This window comes from Hoplias malabaricus, chromosome 2, assembly GCF_029633855.1.
Source record: "Hoplias malabaricus isolate fHopMal1 chromosome 2, fHopMal1.hap1, whole genome shotgun sequence".
In the NCBI taxonomy this organism is placed as follows: Eukaryota; Metazoa; Chordata; class Actinopteri; order Characiformes; family Erythrinidae; genus Hoplias; species Hoplias malabaricus.
The window spans coordinates 27,825,482-27,842,638 of record NC_089801.1 but is presented as its reverse complement, the minus strand read 5'-3'; the positions used below and the strand labels follow the sequence as shown (position 1 = coordinate 27,842,638).

At 38.6% G+C, this 17,157-nt stretch overlaps 1 protein-coding gene across 6 annotated transcripts in view; it reads right to left on the bottom strand.

Annotated features, from left to right (window-relative positions):
* mast4 (microtubule associated serine/threonine kinase family member 4) overlaps window positions 1-17,157 on the bottom strand; it is a 140,616-nt gene that overhangs the window by 56,679 nt on the left and 66,780 nt on the right. For all 6 annotated transcript variants that reach the window (XM_066657980.1, XM_066657989.1, XM_066657997.1 and 3 more), the window contains exon 4: window positions 4,557-4,588. In XM_066657980.1, coding sequence (XP_066514077.1) covers window positions 4,557-4,588 — 32 coding nt within the window. The remainder of the gene's footprint in view (window positions 1-4,556; window positions 4,589-17,157) is intronic.

Genomic DNA, 17,157 nt, shown 5'->3' with positions numbered 1-17,157 from the left:
TTACTGTTCCCTTATAAACTGAGTGATCACTGGATTAGGAACACTTACCTTGTTTCTACATTCATTATCCACATTATCAGCTCCACTGACCATACAGGAGCATGTTGTAATTCTACAAATGCTGACTGTAGTCCACCTGTGTTTCTGTATATTTTCTTATCCACATTTCACCCTACTCCTCAACGGTCAGGGTCCCCACAAGACCACCACAGAGCAGGTATGATTTGCGCTGGTATGAGTGTAACAGACAATGTAGTGCTGCTGGAATTTTTTTTAAATACTGTGTGCCCTCAGTTAGACACACCTACCACATTGGTCCACCTTGTAAGATGTAAAGTCAGAGACAGTAACTCATCTGTTGCTGCATAGTTTTTGTTGATCGTCTTCTAGTCCTTCATCAGTGGACACAGGACGCTGTTGACTGGATATTTTTTGGTTGGTGGACTGTCTCAGTCTAGCAGTGACACTGAGGGCTTTAAAAACCCAAGCAGCACTGCTGTGCCTGATCCACTCGTACCAACGCAACACTAACACATTACCACCATGTCAGACTCACTGTAGAACTGAGATTGATCCACCATCCAAATCATATCTGCTCTGTATCATATCTACAAAATATAACCTAAAAACTGTAGTAGAGTACAAGATGATACTGCAGCAAAAGGACTACAAACTAGTTATGCACAAGATATTGGCGGCTAATATATATTTTCCCGATATATGGATATATTTTTTTACTACTACAAACTATTTATTAACATTCTCAGGATTGGAAGAAATGGTGGTGGTAGATGAGCTGTTGTCCACAGTTTTTGGCCATACAGTTACAACACATATCACCAGCATAGGTCAGTAAAGCCATGACAAAAATAAACAGCAGTGAAGGCTAAATATAAACAGGTGAAAGCAAACCTGCCTGACCTATTTCAGACATACACAGACAAAACACTTCAGGTAGGCCAGGGTAAACCTGAGTTTTTAGAAACACCTTAAACACTATCATAATTGGAATTTGTCTTTTAAGTCATGCAAATAATCAAACATACGTTCTATATCTAAAAGCTGGATGTAAATTAAATCCTGAACAGAAACATGACATTTAATGACCTGACACGTTTTGACCATATCAGCTGGTCAATATCCAATAACAGCCATGTCTGTCAGAAAGTGTTGACTTAAGATGGAAGTAATCTCAGACATCTCCAATGTGTGCTATGGCAAGCATTTCATTTCTGTCACTAGACTCTTGGCCCACACCAGTAGATGATATCGGTTTGAAGCTACAATTGACTTAACAGGTGTGGATCACCACAGTAATAACACTGTGATGAAACTGTTCCTTTAAAAGAGATTAGTAAGGTTCTTCACAATCATGAAATTCAATCCATGCAGCGTAAAGCTCAAGTTAAAAGAAAAAAAAAATCAAGCTGATGAAAGCTTAAGATTAAAAAAAATCCTCTTCTGTACTGTTTTTAACTGCCCTCAACCAACTTTAATTTTAGAAAAAAAAAATCAATACTACACATTCATTAATTTTCTGTAACTGCTTTATCCTCTTTGGTTTAATTAAAAATTGCTCTTTAAAACACATACACCTACATGAAGCTATTGAAACAAAAAATAATTTCACTGCTTAAGCTGCAGAGAAATAGAGCAAACATCATATAAAGGAACACTAGGAATTATTTTTACCTTAAAATTACATTCATAAAATGACCTTAAAAATGATTGAGATGTTTCACTGATGCATAATTGGGAGAACAGTACCTCAGTCTTTGCTTTTCTGGGCTCAGCACTACAGGACTGCACTATGTAAATTTTGGAGGAGAACAGGAAACCACCCCTTCCATCCTTCGCTCCCCTGATTTCAGGACAACGCTATAAAAGTGAATTATACACTGCTACTGTAGGGGGAGCCCAAGAGCAAAAACACAAAATCTTACCTACTGCTTCTTTAAAGACTAGTCACAACCTCCACATTTGGCATGAACAAATTAAAGTCAGTCTGTTTGAAACAGGAAAAGCTAATGTAATTTGAAAACCTAGAAACTTAAAAATGTTTAGGGGAATTATATGATTCATTGTTCTGAAACCAATCTCAAAACCAACTCAGAACAGCTCTTAATGACCTGGTTCTGGTATGTTTGGACCTAGGTCACAGCAACTATGTGAACTAAAGGTGGTGGATAGCGTAGCATACTGGGTAATATCACTGCTCTACACACAAAAGACTTTGGTTTGGTTTCATAAAAACTACATTTACCTATATCTGTAACATGATTAAAGTTGTTTGGACAAGACTGTCAGTTCTACTCACCAGGGGTGCATCCTCATGATCAATGCTACCTTCTAATGACAGTGAACTGTGATTTAAATTGGTGTTTTAAGCTGTGTAAATATGGATACACACTCACTCATGTATTATTTAGAACACTTGCTCTACACTCCTTCACAGTTAGCAACGCTGTTAGCATTAGCTTGGATTTACATTGAATTCATTGCCTTTTTAATTTGTTGTTGCCAGCTGAATTAGCCTGGTAACAAGCAAACTAGCACAGTAAACTAACAAAATTACAGCCCTGATGAAGTTATACAATTACAGTTTATAACTCTGAAATGTAAAACATTTTAAACATGTCCAAAAATGGAATCAGAGATTAGCCAATGATTTCTATACAAATTCTGTAACTGCAGTTTACATAGGGCACTCAAAGGTGTCTTTAGTCTTCTAGCAAATATCGTTAATTGTTTATTTATTTGCTTTTAAAATATTGATTTGGTGATTTGGATAATGCAGAGTACAGTTCGACAAGGGTATGTGAAGAACAGTATTGAAACGCTGAGCCAACTCAAGATCTAAATGTAAGAATAATCTGGAAAAATAATTTATCATTATTTGTTTTACTTTACTTAAGTTGTACTCCATTTCCAATAAGAAAAACAAATTAAATAGCACTCATGGACCCTAAGGGACGTACAAGGCCCTACAATCCTCCTTCAGCTCATAACGGTTCACTTGTAGTCGTATTCTTAGATCAATTCCTAGAGAACTGTGAGGCAGACTTCTTCCTGAAGAGGGTAAAGCTTTATTTAATTCTGGCGAAGGGGTGGCTGTTTTAATGCCATCTGTGTAAACAGTGCTTCAGATCACACACCATTATAGTGAGGGCATAAATATGATTCAAAGCTGAGGATCCTATGAGTGTAGGCACATTTTACTAGCCTTCACCAATTATGAGGCAGAGTTCCCAGAAGGTACTTTGTAGGCTAGAATGCCATTTGTGCCTCAGAAAGAAATTACTAGAAACTGCCAATGGACTCTGTGTCATGGCAGAGCTCGAGCTGCTTGGCTGGCCAAGCTAAGAATGAATGACGAATGATGCCGTCCATAGACAATACAGGCAGAAATGAGATTTCAGAGGTTGGTACAAAGTAATGGGTAAAACTACTGCCTTCCACACAGCAAACTGGAAGGTAGGAACCTCATGCAGTATTACTAACAGCCCTTGGGCCTAAATGAAGTCTTCCGTAACATCATAAGAATTGTAAGTTATTTTGGATGAGTGTAAATGTACATGTATGCAAACCCTACACATACTTAAGATGAATGTATATATTACATACACAAATATGCTGTTCCCAGTAGCATGCTGCTTCCGGTGAGCTAAACCTTATATGAGTTGAATGGGAATACAATATAGAGCCACTTTATCCTGACTCGACTAAACCTCAAGTGTTAAAAAACAAAAACACAACTTCAAATTCAGCTGTGGAGCCATAACAAGCTTGTGCTTTAGCAAGCACTTCAGAAGTGAAAAACATTCAAATATGTTGCCAGTGACTCTCTAATTGGGAAAGCTATTTACATATAGCTGATGCGGAAGGTCTACAATAAGCTGCATTACACACATAGACAACAATGAAATTCCTTTAAAAAGCAGCAAAATAGTTGAAGTTACAAATTTTAAACATATTCTCACAAGCAGAACAGATCTGGATTTTTAATGTTTAATTACAGGCTTGTATCTTAGCAGCTCTGTTACTAGAATTGTGTCATATTTGTTTTATGAATTTAATTTTCTATGATAAGAACACCATAACCTATTATTTACATATAATTTAAAAGAAGCACTAGAACATAAAGAAGCACTTTTAAGGTTGCCTTGTGGTTTTTATTTTCTTGCCTATTTAAGAAGCTTTGATTAGTCATTATACAAAGACTCACTTTCCCAGGGTCTGCAGACGAAAAAAATAAGCCACGATTGAGCACTGTTTCTTTATAAAACATTGATATTGAATAGTGCTTAGGTCAAAATGTAAAGAATCCATTAGGAGATCACCTTGATCCATATGGAAAAAAGACGTATTTACACTGATATACTGTGACAGTTTGAAATAAAATTAAATAAATGTAATCTAGAACACAAATCACTGTAAGCACTGTGGTAGTGTACAAATATATGGGTCGCCAAACTCTTCCCAGCATTTGAGGCTGTGATTTAAATTCCCACATGCCTTGAGCAAGAGTTGGATTTGAATAAGAGTCATTTACTTACAAGCTCCCTCTTCTGGGCAGACTGAGCTCCTTCTGGAAAAGAGAGAGGAAAAGAGAAGTGTGTGAGCTTCCAGGTCTGTAGTCACTGGACAATGCTGCAAAGTGAAACTGTAAAAATATACTGACATCATGATACTGCCCAAAATGCACAACTTGCATGTAAGTAAATCAGTCATATCACATGTAAAAACAAGTCATTTTTTAAAATATATGAATGAATACATTATTTGAAAACTAAACTACATTAACAAAAATAATGGCACAAAATATATAATTCATGTATGGATATTACATGTTTATTTTATTATTACATTGTGTATTTCAAAGTAATATTGTCCCAAAATTTACAACTGATTAAAACACCAATTAGTCATTAAAAATAACAAAAAATATTATAAGAAAGTTTACCTAATATTTTTAACATTTATTGCGCAAATACACAATGAAGAACCTAATTTCATGTGTAGTCCCTAAATGAACCATCTTAAGCTCTATAAAGCAGATCTCTCCCACGAGGGAGGCCATGCTGAGGAAGGTTTAGTAGAGAATCTTTCATGACGTCATACCACTAGGTACCAGTGCAAGGTGAAGAAGAATTGCTGGAAAACTATAGTGACAGTTTAAATATGCGTACAATTATTGTTTTATTAAATACTGCCGATACTGTGCTACCTACAGGCCAAGCATCTTTATGAAGCAGTCGTCTTTTTGGAAGTAGTGTTGTCACAATACCAAAATTATGACTTTCGATACAATACCTACCTAAATATCTCGATACCGATACTGAAATGATATCATCCCAAAACCCCCAGATCTACTGATGTGCAGACTGACCAATTAAATGCTTACAGAGGTTATCGACCAATAACGGTAGCTCTACAGTCAAGACCGTCCAATCCGAAGATTTTAGGCTACTTCACCACGCCCCCTCCTCACTCAAGCGAACCAATCGGAGTAGGGGAGGGCGGGACTAGTTTGTGAACGAAATGTTTTTCGAAATACTAGGCAAGCTCTAGGAAAACAAAATCCCGGACGTTTGTGAAATTCCGGCCGGACATTTTTTCTAAGTCTAAAAAAGAGGACATCTCTGGGAAAAAGATGACGTCTGGTCACCCTACTAAAACGTCAGAAAAAGTAATGTACCGAGGGCGGTAGGCTAAATTGCGGGTATCTGCTTGTTAAGTGTGATGCCACACATGAGGCTTCGCCATTTCTGGGTCCAGTTGCACCTTTGGTCCTGTCATACGTTCATAAGACGTGTTTACTGTTTAAATAAAGTTGAATGCCTCAATCAATTATGGAATCTCCGTTCAGAAAAGGGATAAACTCAACATAAAAGGAAGCAAACATGTCTTTGACAGCACTTTTTGCTGACGTGTGGGCCGAGGGTGCAGCTCCGTCTCTGGAGCAGACGAGGCGCGTCGAGGGAGCTGCGACTCCCGGAGCAGAGAAGCCGCAGAGAGAGCTGTTAATCCCGCTCACGGTCAGTCCCGGTGTTCTAACGGTGTGCTACCAGCGATTCTCTTCTATATGAAGTATCTAAGGTTTGTACAGAAAGTCGCAGGTGCTAGTCGAGTTTTTTGTTTTTAAAATAACTTGCTAGAAGGTCTGAAATGTCGCTAAAACTAGCGGAAACGTCATTAAGGGAGGGACAGGAGGCAAAGGGCTGCGGGTCCAAACTGCCCCCTGTGGCACACGTTGAAAATGCCGCTCCTATCATATTATCCTTAAAGTACCGTTACTCATTATATGGGGTATTTTACCGTTTTTATTGACAATGACTTTTCTAGTATCGATATACAGTGCAACACTAATTGACAACACTGAATAAATTTTAAAAACTGATGCGGTAATTTTAAGGTAAAAACATTATCTAGTGTTTCTTTAAATCACATTTTTATTCTACCAATATCCAGTTTTTCTGGCTTGAGGCTTGAATAAAAGTGTTTGTTGGTGGTGGTTGTGTTGTCACAGCATACAGGTGTTTGGTTGCTTCGAATTTGTTGAAGTAATCTACAACATTTCTCTACTTGAGGGCTATAGGGTTGCATTTCCCCACCTAAATGTGCTAGGCAAGGCAAAGCAAGTTTATCTATTGAGCACCCTTTGTACACAATGGCAATTCAATGTGCTTTACAAAATAATACAGAAACAATACAGTGGAATAAGTAAAATGTTAAAAGATAATTAAAACAATTTAAAAGCAGTTAAAATAAGAATTAAAACATAAAACACAAATAAAACAGTGCAATGGAAGACAGGATTAAACTGAGATGTAGCACTTCAGAAAGAATTTTACACAATGGTAAGACTGTTGGTGATTTAAGCCAAAATAAATATAGCAATTTGAAAACTAATCTCTTTTAAAAAGTTATTTTCATTTAAAGTTATTTATTTATTGCTCTAGCAGTGCCTCAGAGGCCTGTTCTGTTTTTACTGGGCTTCATTCATAAACACAGGGCCTGGGAGCGTGGGAAGTTCCCTGCGTCTGGCTTTTCTCAATGGAGACCTGGATCAGTGCAGGAATGAGCCAGACCACTGCCCCAAACAATTACAAAGTGCCTGCTTCTTCACCCAGAGCTGGAACTGTGACTACACACACACACACACACACACACGTCCCCTTGTCTGACCATTCACAAGCTGCAATGACTTCACCGTTCTGGCTCTTTGGTTTTCAGCAGTGACCCACTTTCTCAGTGCTCCATATAAAAACACACAGACACAAAGTCACTATGAGTAATTAACCTCTGCACTTCATGCAACTCACTCACTCACAGAAAATACACATGAAACTAAAAGCTAAATATCTAAACCTAAATCTCATATCATGAATGTAATGTGTGAGCACACAACCTTGAAACACAACACCAGAGCACAGTATGATCTGCACTGTCCTATATTTGCCAGTACACACAAGAACCAAATACATTTCCCTCAATACACTCTTTAATCCTGATGATGGATCAGGTTTTCACGTTTTAATAAATGCAATTTTCAGAAGCTTCCACCAGAGGGGGCATTTGCAATAAATTCATAAAGACAAACTTCCTCAGGAAATTATGATGCTCTTATTATTTATCACTGTTGAGGGAAGGAATGAAAAAAAATCTCCTACATATAATTTAGACTTTACTTATTTTTCTGACAAAACACCAGCTGCCCTTTTCTGTGTCAAAATTTCATTTACAAAAAATAAATAAAAAAGCAATAGAAATTACACCAGTCAGCCTTAACATTATGACCACCTCCTTGTTTCTACACTCACTGTCCATTCTCTCAGCTCCACTGACCACCCAGGAGCGCTTCATAATCCTACAATTAAAGACTGTAGTCCACTTTTGCACACTTTGTTTTAATCCCCTTTCCCCCTGTTCTTCAATGGTCAGGTATGATTTGAGTGGTGGGTCATACTTATCGCTGCAGTGATACTGCCATTGTGGTGGTGTGTTAATGTGTGTTGTGCTGGTACGAGAAGATCAGAAACAGCAGTGCTGCTGGAGTAGTGTCAACTCCAATCGGAATAGTCCATCGGCTGAAAACTTCCAGCCAACAGCATCTTTTGTGTAGCATCCATTGAACAATCAACACAAACTGTACAGCAACTGACGAGCTACTGTCTCTGACTTTACATCCACAAGGTGGACCAACGAGGTAGATGTGTCTAACAGAGTGGATATTAAGTGTCACAGGTTTTAAAAACTCCCGCAGCACTGCTGTGTCTGATCCACTCGTAACAGCGCAACACACACTAACACACCACCACCACATCAGTGTCACTGCAGTGATGAAGATCATACCTACTCTGTGGTGGTCCTGTGAGGGGGCTGACAACTGAAGAGCAGGTGAAATGAAGATAAGAAAGCATGCAGAGAAACAGGGGGACAACAGTCTGTAATTGTAGAACTACAATGTGCTCCTGTATGGTCAGTGGAGTTGATCAATTGGACAGTGTGTGTGGATACAAGCAGGTGTTACAGATAGATAGATAGATCGGTAGATAGATAGATAGAGAGAGATCTTTATAGCTTGCACCTTACAGAAATATTATATGAATTTGTGGTAAAACTACGTATTTCTTCTTTAAATGGTAAATCAGCACAGACAATACACCACACATAATTAATGCATTGTTTACTATATTAATATTAAAAAATGTGATTTGAATAAATGACAGTACAAATGCAGATTTGGAAGGCTGACAGCAAATTTGTTCAGAGCAATTGGGATTCCCCTCCAGCACTCAGCCTGAAACATGTTTGAAGAGACGAGAAAGAGATGAGAACCACAAAATTCACATGCCCCGACTGGTGCTCGGCAGAGTAACACTGCCCCCAAAACCTCACAGCTCATTATCAAGCAGGAGCCACCAAACATTAACATTCCTAACTGCTGACTCCAAAACAAGCTCCACATTTTTTGAGATTCCTTTTCCTTGTAGAGACGTTTTAGTATGGGAGGGTAATACACCAGAGGGCCCATATAAACTAAGACAGCCAACAGCGCTGAGAAAAAAACTTCTGATGCACTCTTTCTACCTCGCTACTCCAGATGGCACAGAGTATAGTTTGGCTTTGCGCGGTTCAAAGGTAATGAGACAGAACATGCAGAAAAAGGAGCCCAGCAGGATAGAGGCGACAACAGCGTGACCGAGACGACACACACCCCAACAGGGCTTTGGGGAGCTCGAAAACACAAACTCTGCTCAACTGCTTAACATGGATAAATGCGCAGCCAGTCATAAAAGACCTGCAGACACTGAAAAAGAGGCTGCCTCTGATGTTGGGCATATTTGACTATGATATTTGGAGGGTAAGGGTACTCAAAAACAACAAAAAAAGTTTTCTTTTCCTAAGTTTGTCTTCTAAAATGATGAATAAAACATATTGACATCAAAATATGTAAAGGAAGGAACACCAGCAGTGTCAAAAACATACCTTATCCAATGCTGGAAGGGACTTTTTAATAATCAAGTAATCTGCCTTCACTGTCAAGGTAATTTGTTGTACAAAATAAGACAAATAACAACAATACAACAATGTAATAAATGCCAAGTGGTAAACTTCACTCACTGTGGAGCAGTTGGTTAAATATCAGTGAGTGTGTGAGTGAATGTGAGTGTTAGAAGACAGCTCCATGCAATATTTCACACTAAAATAATCTTAACTGAACAATAATCATGCGTAGCCTTTTAATGGAACGCTATATAATATTTTTACTTTCCAATTACAGCTTCAGGATTACTGTTATGCTTCACTGACCGATGATATAGAGAAAAGAGCATCTGTCATTGCTACTCTGGGCTCAGCACTGCAGAAACTGCACTATGTAAATTTGGTGCAGGGTAGGATATCTCATTTTGTTTCAGTACAGTGAAAAATACAACATAGAAAGCTTTTAAAACACCAGTAAAGAGTGTCACAGGGTCTACAAAACTAAATTACATTTGAAAGCTGCATTGCTATATGTTTATTACCACAAACAAAATGTTAACATAAACATTGTGTTACCATAAAAAAGAAAAAAATCCTTTAACCCAGTGGTAACAAAAATGTCACAAAGGTATTGCAGGGGAAAGGAGCAGCAGGCGATTAAATAATATATTTATAATGCACATATGTGATATGTGACTTTATTTTTTGTTCAAGAAGAAGCTGCACTTTAGTATGAATTTCAATGTTTAAAATAATTAATACAGTGGAGCCTGGAAACAAAAGTGTGTGTGTGTGTGTGTGTGTGACAGAGTTGGGGCTTGAAAATATTAACACCTAAAACGGGGCACTACAGAAAAAGAAAAAACATCTACTATAACCACTTAAAAGGTGACTTTCACGATTGTAATAAAAAAAACAACACTTTTTATAAAATTCAGATGTTTCCTCACCATTTGCTAGCTCTCCAATCTGTTTGTGCTGGAAACCAGTCTAATGTTTTTATGAAGCCCCAGTGTCTGTAAATGTGTAAAAAACAAACCATCTCTCTCTCTCTCTCTCTCTCTCTCTCTCTCTCTCTCTCTCTCTCCTCATAGGAGAGTAAATACATCTGATCAATTTTTTAGACAATGAAGGGAATGAACTCCAAACATTAAAAAGCACAAACCGAGATGAGGATATCGCTCTATTATTGCTCTATTGGTAGGTAGATAATATTTATTTTTGCTGTTTCAGATGAGTTAAAGCAGAATTGTCTCCAAACTAAACAACTCAAGTTACAAACGAGTTTCTGCGGTAATTCAGTGAATAAAAACTTACAGACAACTTAAACTTCAGCCACGTTCAAACAACATTCGTTTTCTTCTCAAACATACCGTTCCACCTTAAAAGACATGGAGATCCTGAACGTAAACCACCCAGAGAGAAGTGCATTTGCCCACGATCGTAGACGTCTCATTTTTCAATTAGTTTATCTCACTGAGAGCTTTCTGTGATAAGAAGCTACACTCATATTGAATGTTAAGTTTGGATGCCTTTTGTGTGTTTTTAAAAAAGCTTATTACATTTTTAATCAATTAATAAAGGTTAACTGAGTAATTGTGACAGCGCTACATTCAACATTATTAGACCAAGTATACAGGCTCAAGCTCAACACTTGAGAAAAAAGAGAAAAGACTGGACTACTGCTGTTAATCAGCGCTCAGTGACCGGACAAATCTGTGCCACCACAACTAGTGCTCAGCTGTCTGGACAACTCCCAGAGTAACTGGTCCAGGTGTAATTTCGCAGTAAATGAAAGAGGCCATGCCTGGCCCAGAGCTTATTCTCTTTCCACTGCCAAGACCTAATGACTTAACGAGCCCAGTGAATGATGGGATACATCATGCTTGCCTGTGATTGGACCCCAACCCTGATGTTTTTGAGGGTCAGATTCTAAAGGGTGATGGGGCTGCTGGGAAAGATAGAAACTGCTGAAATGGGCTTGGAGGTTACATTGACACTTTCTGTGCTACTTATGCAGATGGCGAGACTGGGAAATGGCATCATGTGCCTGAGTGGACATGAGTAATTTTACTGTATATTACATTATTATTTTATGTGATATATATGATGCAACTTTAGATATATATTTCTATATATACTGTTTATATAAAACTAACCGAACAGATATACATTTTTTAAGCACATGAAATTGTGATAATAATGAAATGTACCTGTTTTTAAACTATTGTAACTGTTTTACCCAGTTCTAACCTCTTATTCCACTCATTGGCTAGGTTTTCACCTAAAAATCACCCTCATCAGAAACTGACACAGCTGTGAACTGCAATGATTTCACCTTTAATGGGGCCAATTAAAATCCTCCAAGCTGGCCTTTATGGCAGATAAAACAATCAACAGAATAAAACAAAGCATTTTAGAGGTTGCCAGGAATTCATAATCCATTTTGAGAGGTTCTCTAGCCGCTGTTTACACCAGTGCGAGCTTTACATCAAACGTCTCCAATCAAGCTGTGCCGCTGTAGGCTGACACTGCTGCCTGAACACTCCAGTGATTCTCCTTGTCTTCTTGCAGAGCTGAAGTAGAAAGCAAGGCTTGTGTGAGAAGAAAAAACAAAGAACTGAGCTTTCCTCCCCAAAGAGTTGCACAGAAATTGCAGACCCAGGTTTACTGAAAGTATAATCAAAAAAAGTTGCTAATCCACATTTTACAGTCCTTTAAAAACAAGAAACTCTAGTTTTATGAAATTGTTGGTTTGTACATTTTATCTCGTCTCCTTTCCTGACTTCCCGGAGTAGCTAAATAATAATTTCAGTATCCAAAATTTGCCAAGTTGGAGCATTTAACAGGGTTTACATTTCTGAACACATTTCTAGTTCATGAATGGTTTCGCTGGATGTAGATGCACACTGAAGAAACAACTAACTGAAAAAGAAAATGAGTTTTTAAAAGAGTTCATTGATTTTCCTGTATGTTTCTCTACACAAAGAGATTCACCATCAATCTCTCAACATCTAACAAAGAAGAGCTGCGATGACTGACAAAAAAAAAGGAAAACTCCAGCATGTTCCTGCTGCACAAGCAATCCTCCAGTTATTGACAGTGTTTCAAAGAGAGCTGAGGTGCCTGAAGATGCAAATGAAATGGTAACAAAAAAAAGGTTAGTGATCATTGACCATTCACCTTTATATCAACTTCCTGGCAAACAAAATGTTGTAATCTTAAATCAATTATGGTTATGTGGCGGAATCATCTTGGCCGCTTGTTTTCTTTGCATAATGGGACTTAATAAAGTTGCAGGTTGACCACTGCAAGGAAAATCCCAGGTTCCAGCCATGACATCAAAGCTCTGGCAACACCCTTCTAAAAACCTTCCTGTGATGGACTATTAATAATTCCCTTTAAATTAGGTGCATTTCTCAACTATCGCAAGATCAAAAGTGCATTGGCGTAACCCTGGAGAAATGCTGACTTGCATGACATGAGGGGCCTTCCCCTTGCTCCGTGCTCTGTTTAAAAATATCTGTGCAGAGCACTGGGAGATGGAGAGTTCTGCGGCGACAGCATCCTCCATCTGCGAGATGCCCCCAAGGACACAGCGGCTGACCTCCTGGGCAGCAGGAGCTATGTCTACATTAAGATGACTGATAAGATGTGTCCTTCTGCTAACAACACAAAGCTATCAGGAGAATGACATACTCCTGGCACAGTGCAGCAACAAAAACCTATTCATAATAATTAGAGCTGACCGATATCAAACTGTCACTAATATTGGCAGATATTGATGTCCTCCAGATTTTCTGCTATCGGAAATATCTTCTCAATAAATATCCGTCATTTCATGGCTGGTTATATATGGTAACCGACAGACACTTCTGATGAATTTCCTCCTGGTATAAATCTTGAGTATATAACTGTGCAGCTCCTGAGTAGGAAAGAGCCACCCCTTGCCGCAAAGTTTGGTTCCAGAGCGACCACTTTTCATAGAGTTGAGCTCAACCATATCTAGCTATATATCTCAACCTCCTGCTTCGGAATCCTGGCTCTCAGAATAGGTCCCAGAAGTGATTTCCTGGGCAATATCCATACTTTTCTTCATTTGTGTTTTTCATAAGGGTGCTTTTTGGATCCTGTTTGTCAGGATCTTCTCTCCAGACCTGGGAGCTCACAGCTCAAGACAACACATGCTTGGTAGTCTTTAGCAACAGTATTGAGAAACAGTCCTGGTTTGTCCATAATGAACAGCATGTTTGGACACAAGGTTGCTTATAAGAGTACTTTGTACCAGAGCACCTTGACACAAAGGTCAATGATCGACTTCTGACTTGAGGCTGTATGTTTTGGACACTCTGATAAAGTGAGTGGTCTGCTGACCACTGTCTGGTGGTGAATTGGATCAGACACTGAGAAAAACTGACAGACAGAAATAGTACGTATAGTTTTTTAGGAAAACCTGATGGAGGACACTGTCCAGAGGATTTATGGTTCATGGAGTCTGAATTGATCCTTCTGAAATATCTTTTGTGAAAGGAAATGCAGATAGCTTTGGCCAAAACCTTGTTGATGCCTGTGGCAACCTAAAATCCTGTTGGTGGGTGCCATGAACTTCAGGAACAGTGCCTTTGGATTGGCAAACCGGGGCGGAGGTTCCCATTTTTAAAAAAAAAAGAGATGCTGATCCACATATTAACTGCTTCACCTGATATGAGTTTATTTATTCATTCATTCATTATCTGTAAGCACTTATCCAGTTCAGGGTTGCGGTGGGTCCGGAGTCTACTTGGAATCATTGGACGCAAGGCAGGAACACACCTTGGAGGGGGCACCAGTCCTTCACAGGGCGACACGTGATAGGAAAATGCAATATAACATTGTAATGAGATAATAATGATTCTGACCTACCAATATACTCTATAATGATTGTTATAGACACATACATCCTGATTGAAGTATAGAACATATTGTGCTTAAGCTTGTGTATAAACCTTAAAGGGCTTATTACATTGTGTCCTAAGGGCACGACCCAGGAGAGAGGGGAACAGAGAGATTAGAATAGGGAAGTAGGTCCCTAGATAGATTTAAACTTGACCTAACGGTCTGCAATCATTTTGCTGACAGAAGTGAAATAGAAGATAACGGATACATGCCAGTTAAGGGAATGTCTGTGTTTGTGAAATGAGACATGATGTAATAATATCTGAATGGTACACATGATGCTTGGTGTACGTGCAGAAGGGGCACATGACAGTAGGGTTTACGTGACTGGGGTCCTATATATACTGCAACAAATGTTTAAGTAAAACTATAAGTTGCACTTATTATTGCACTGGTGCCATAACAACACACACACTCACACATTCACTCACATGCTCACTCACATGCACTTGCCTATGAACACTTTTGAGTCGCCAATGCACCTACCAACGTGTGGTTTTGGACCGTGTGAGGAAACCGGAGCACTCGGAGGAAACCCATGCAGACACAGGGAGAACACACCCAACTCCTCACATACAGTCACCTGGAGTGGGACTTTAACCCACAACCTCAAGGTCCCTGGAGCTGTGTGACTGCGACACTAACTGCAGTGCCATCCATCTGATATGAGTTGATCTTCAGAAATAAAAATTAATCTACGGCATAGCAAAATGGAAAACCAGACACCTAGAAGAAGCAGCATACTTCTTCCTTGCCTAAACACACATACAGTAGAATGCCCAGTTGCAATTTCCTGCCTTTATACCTGTCTAGGGGCACATTAGTGGGTTTTATTAGGTAAGTGTTCAGGGAACTTATGACTTACAATGCTTTTTATCTTAAATTAACAAGTCTTAAAGCATATTTATTATCAAATGAGTCCAACACAAAGTATCGCCCACTGTTTTACAATGGCTCTAGGATTCAGCAGGTTAATCGCTTACAATATTTACAAATCCACAAGCAGAATTTAACTTACAACCATGACTGGATTTAACAAAACTGAACAGGATTTAAGAGGACAATTTATGCAATGTTGTGAAATCTAGTGCAATCCATTTGATGAAAGAGTTTAACAGGCTTACAGCTATTGAAAACTGAAACATCCTGCTTTATGAAAATGTCGTCAAGGACATGTGAGAGAGACTTAAAAAATAAATGAATTACTGTGTGAACTCCCCGAAGGATTGAAAAAAAGAACTGTCTGTGTGCTTTATTTTACCTTTCTCTTATCTTCTGTTGTCATTTCATTCATCAAGAGAGACAAATGGAGGGAATGATGGCTGCCCCCTACTCCCCAGCCCTCAGGTAATTAAAACACCAAAGTGCATTTCAAAGCTATTATAGAGAAAGGCTTCAAATGACAGTCAAAATCTGATTGATGGCCTCACTTCAATCAGACACTCTAGGTTTTGATGGTACATATTGTAAGGAACTGAACGCGTTCTATAGATAAAACTCCACTGGTGCAGATATAAAGCTGTTAATGTCTCCCATAAATTTGCATTAAATGAGCACTGCTGATCTAATAAAGACGTGACTCTTTACACAACTTACATACGCAAATTGCAAATTACAACAAAACCAAATAGTGCTGTGGCAATAATTAATAATTACATTTCAGTCCCAAATATGTCCCGTATATTAATTGCTATAGCAAATCATATTTATTTGGAGGATAGCGAGGGAGGTAAAGAGCACCTCCATAGACTGGGCTTCCTAGTTAATTACCCATCTTCAGGTCCTTAGAGTTTTAGAATGGTGAGATTCCTTATTCTGAGAGTGTGCAGTACTCCATATAAATGACTGCAGCTAGTACTCCAAGCTTCAAAGAGCAGCTCTGGAGTCTGAGTAGGGGATCAGTTGGAGGTTGTGGGATCAATCCAGCTCCTAATGTGGTTGTGACACTGCAAGATCACACTGACCTACAACAGAACACTTTCATCTGCCTCAGAACCACTGCTTCTTCTGCCCTCAGCATCACTCTTGGCAAAGGTCACGCCTCACACTATATGCCATCCAAAGCTTTAAGACGTCAAAGATAGCAATACCATCTTCAGCTGTATTAGTGAAATTCATTTTTAGGTGACCTTTGCCATTCCATTGATGTTTGTAAAAGACTGAAATCAATCTTGAAGCTGCTTCAAATTCATCTTCTTGTTCTGATGATTTTGTAACGGTCTATTAGAGCTGTGCCGTATCATAGCATTCGCGATATCAGTCTACTTTTTAAAATTATTTAAAATAAAAGCCTTATTTTTATTTATAATAGTGATATGTAAATTATCATTGCCCAAGCCAACTACCTATACTCAACATGTTTATGATACACTCTTTTAACTAAATGAATGTGTTCACATAACTATTAACTGCAGCTACAGAGTGGCAAAAATGGCTAACTGCTCTATCTTCGAGTATGCATGGTTGATCCTTAGGTGATGCAACTAGGGCAATACCATAAACGTTGGGATATTTCCAAGGATTTGACAGCAATCCGCAAACGGAACATTAGCAGGGTCAGTTGCTGGTATTGGAAGTCTTGGATCACAAAATCCCCTTCCAACTCATTCCAGATGTATGGCGTATATTTTCATTAATGCACTGTTTTAAGAAAAGTATATATCTGGCATTGAAAAAGTGAGGTAAAGTTCAGCTTCTGAGCATTTGTTTCATTCTTACTACAGAAATGATAAA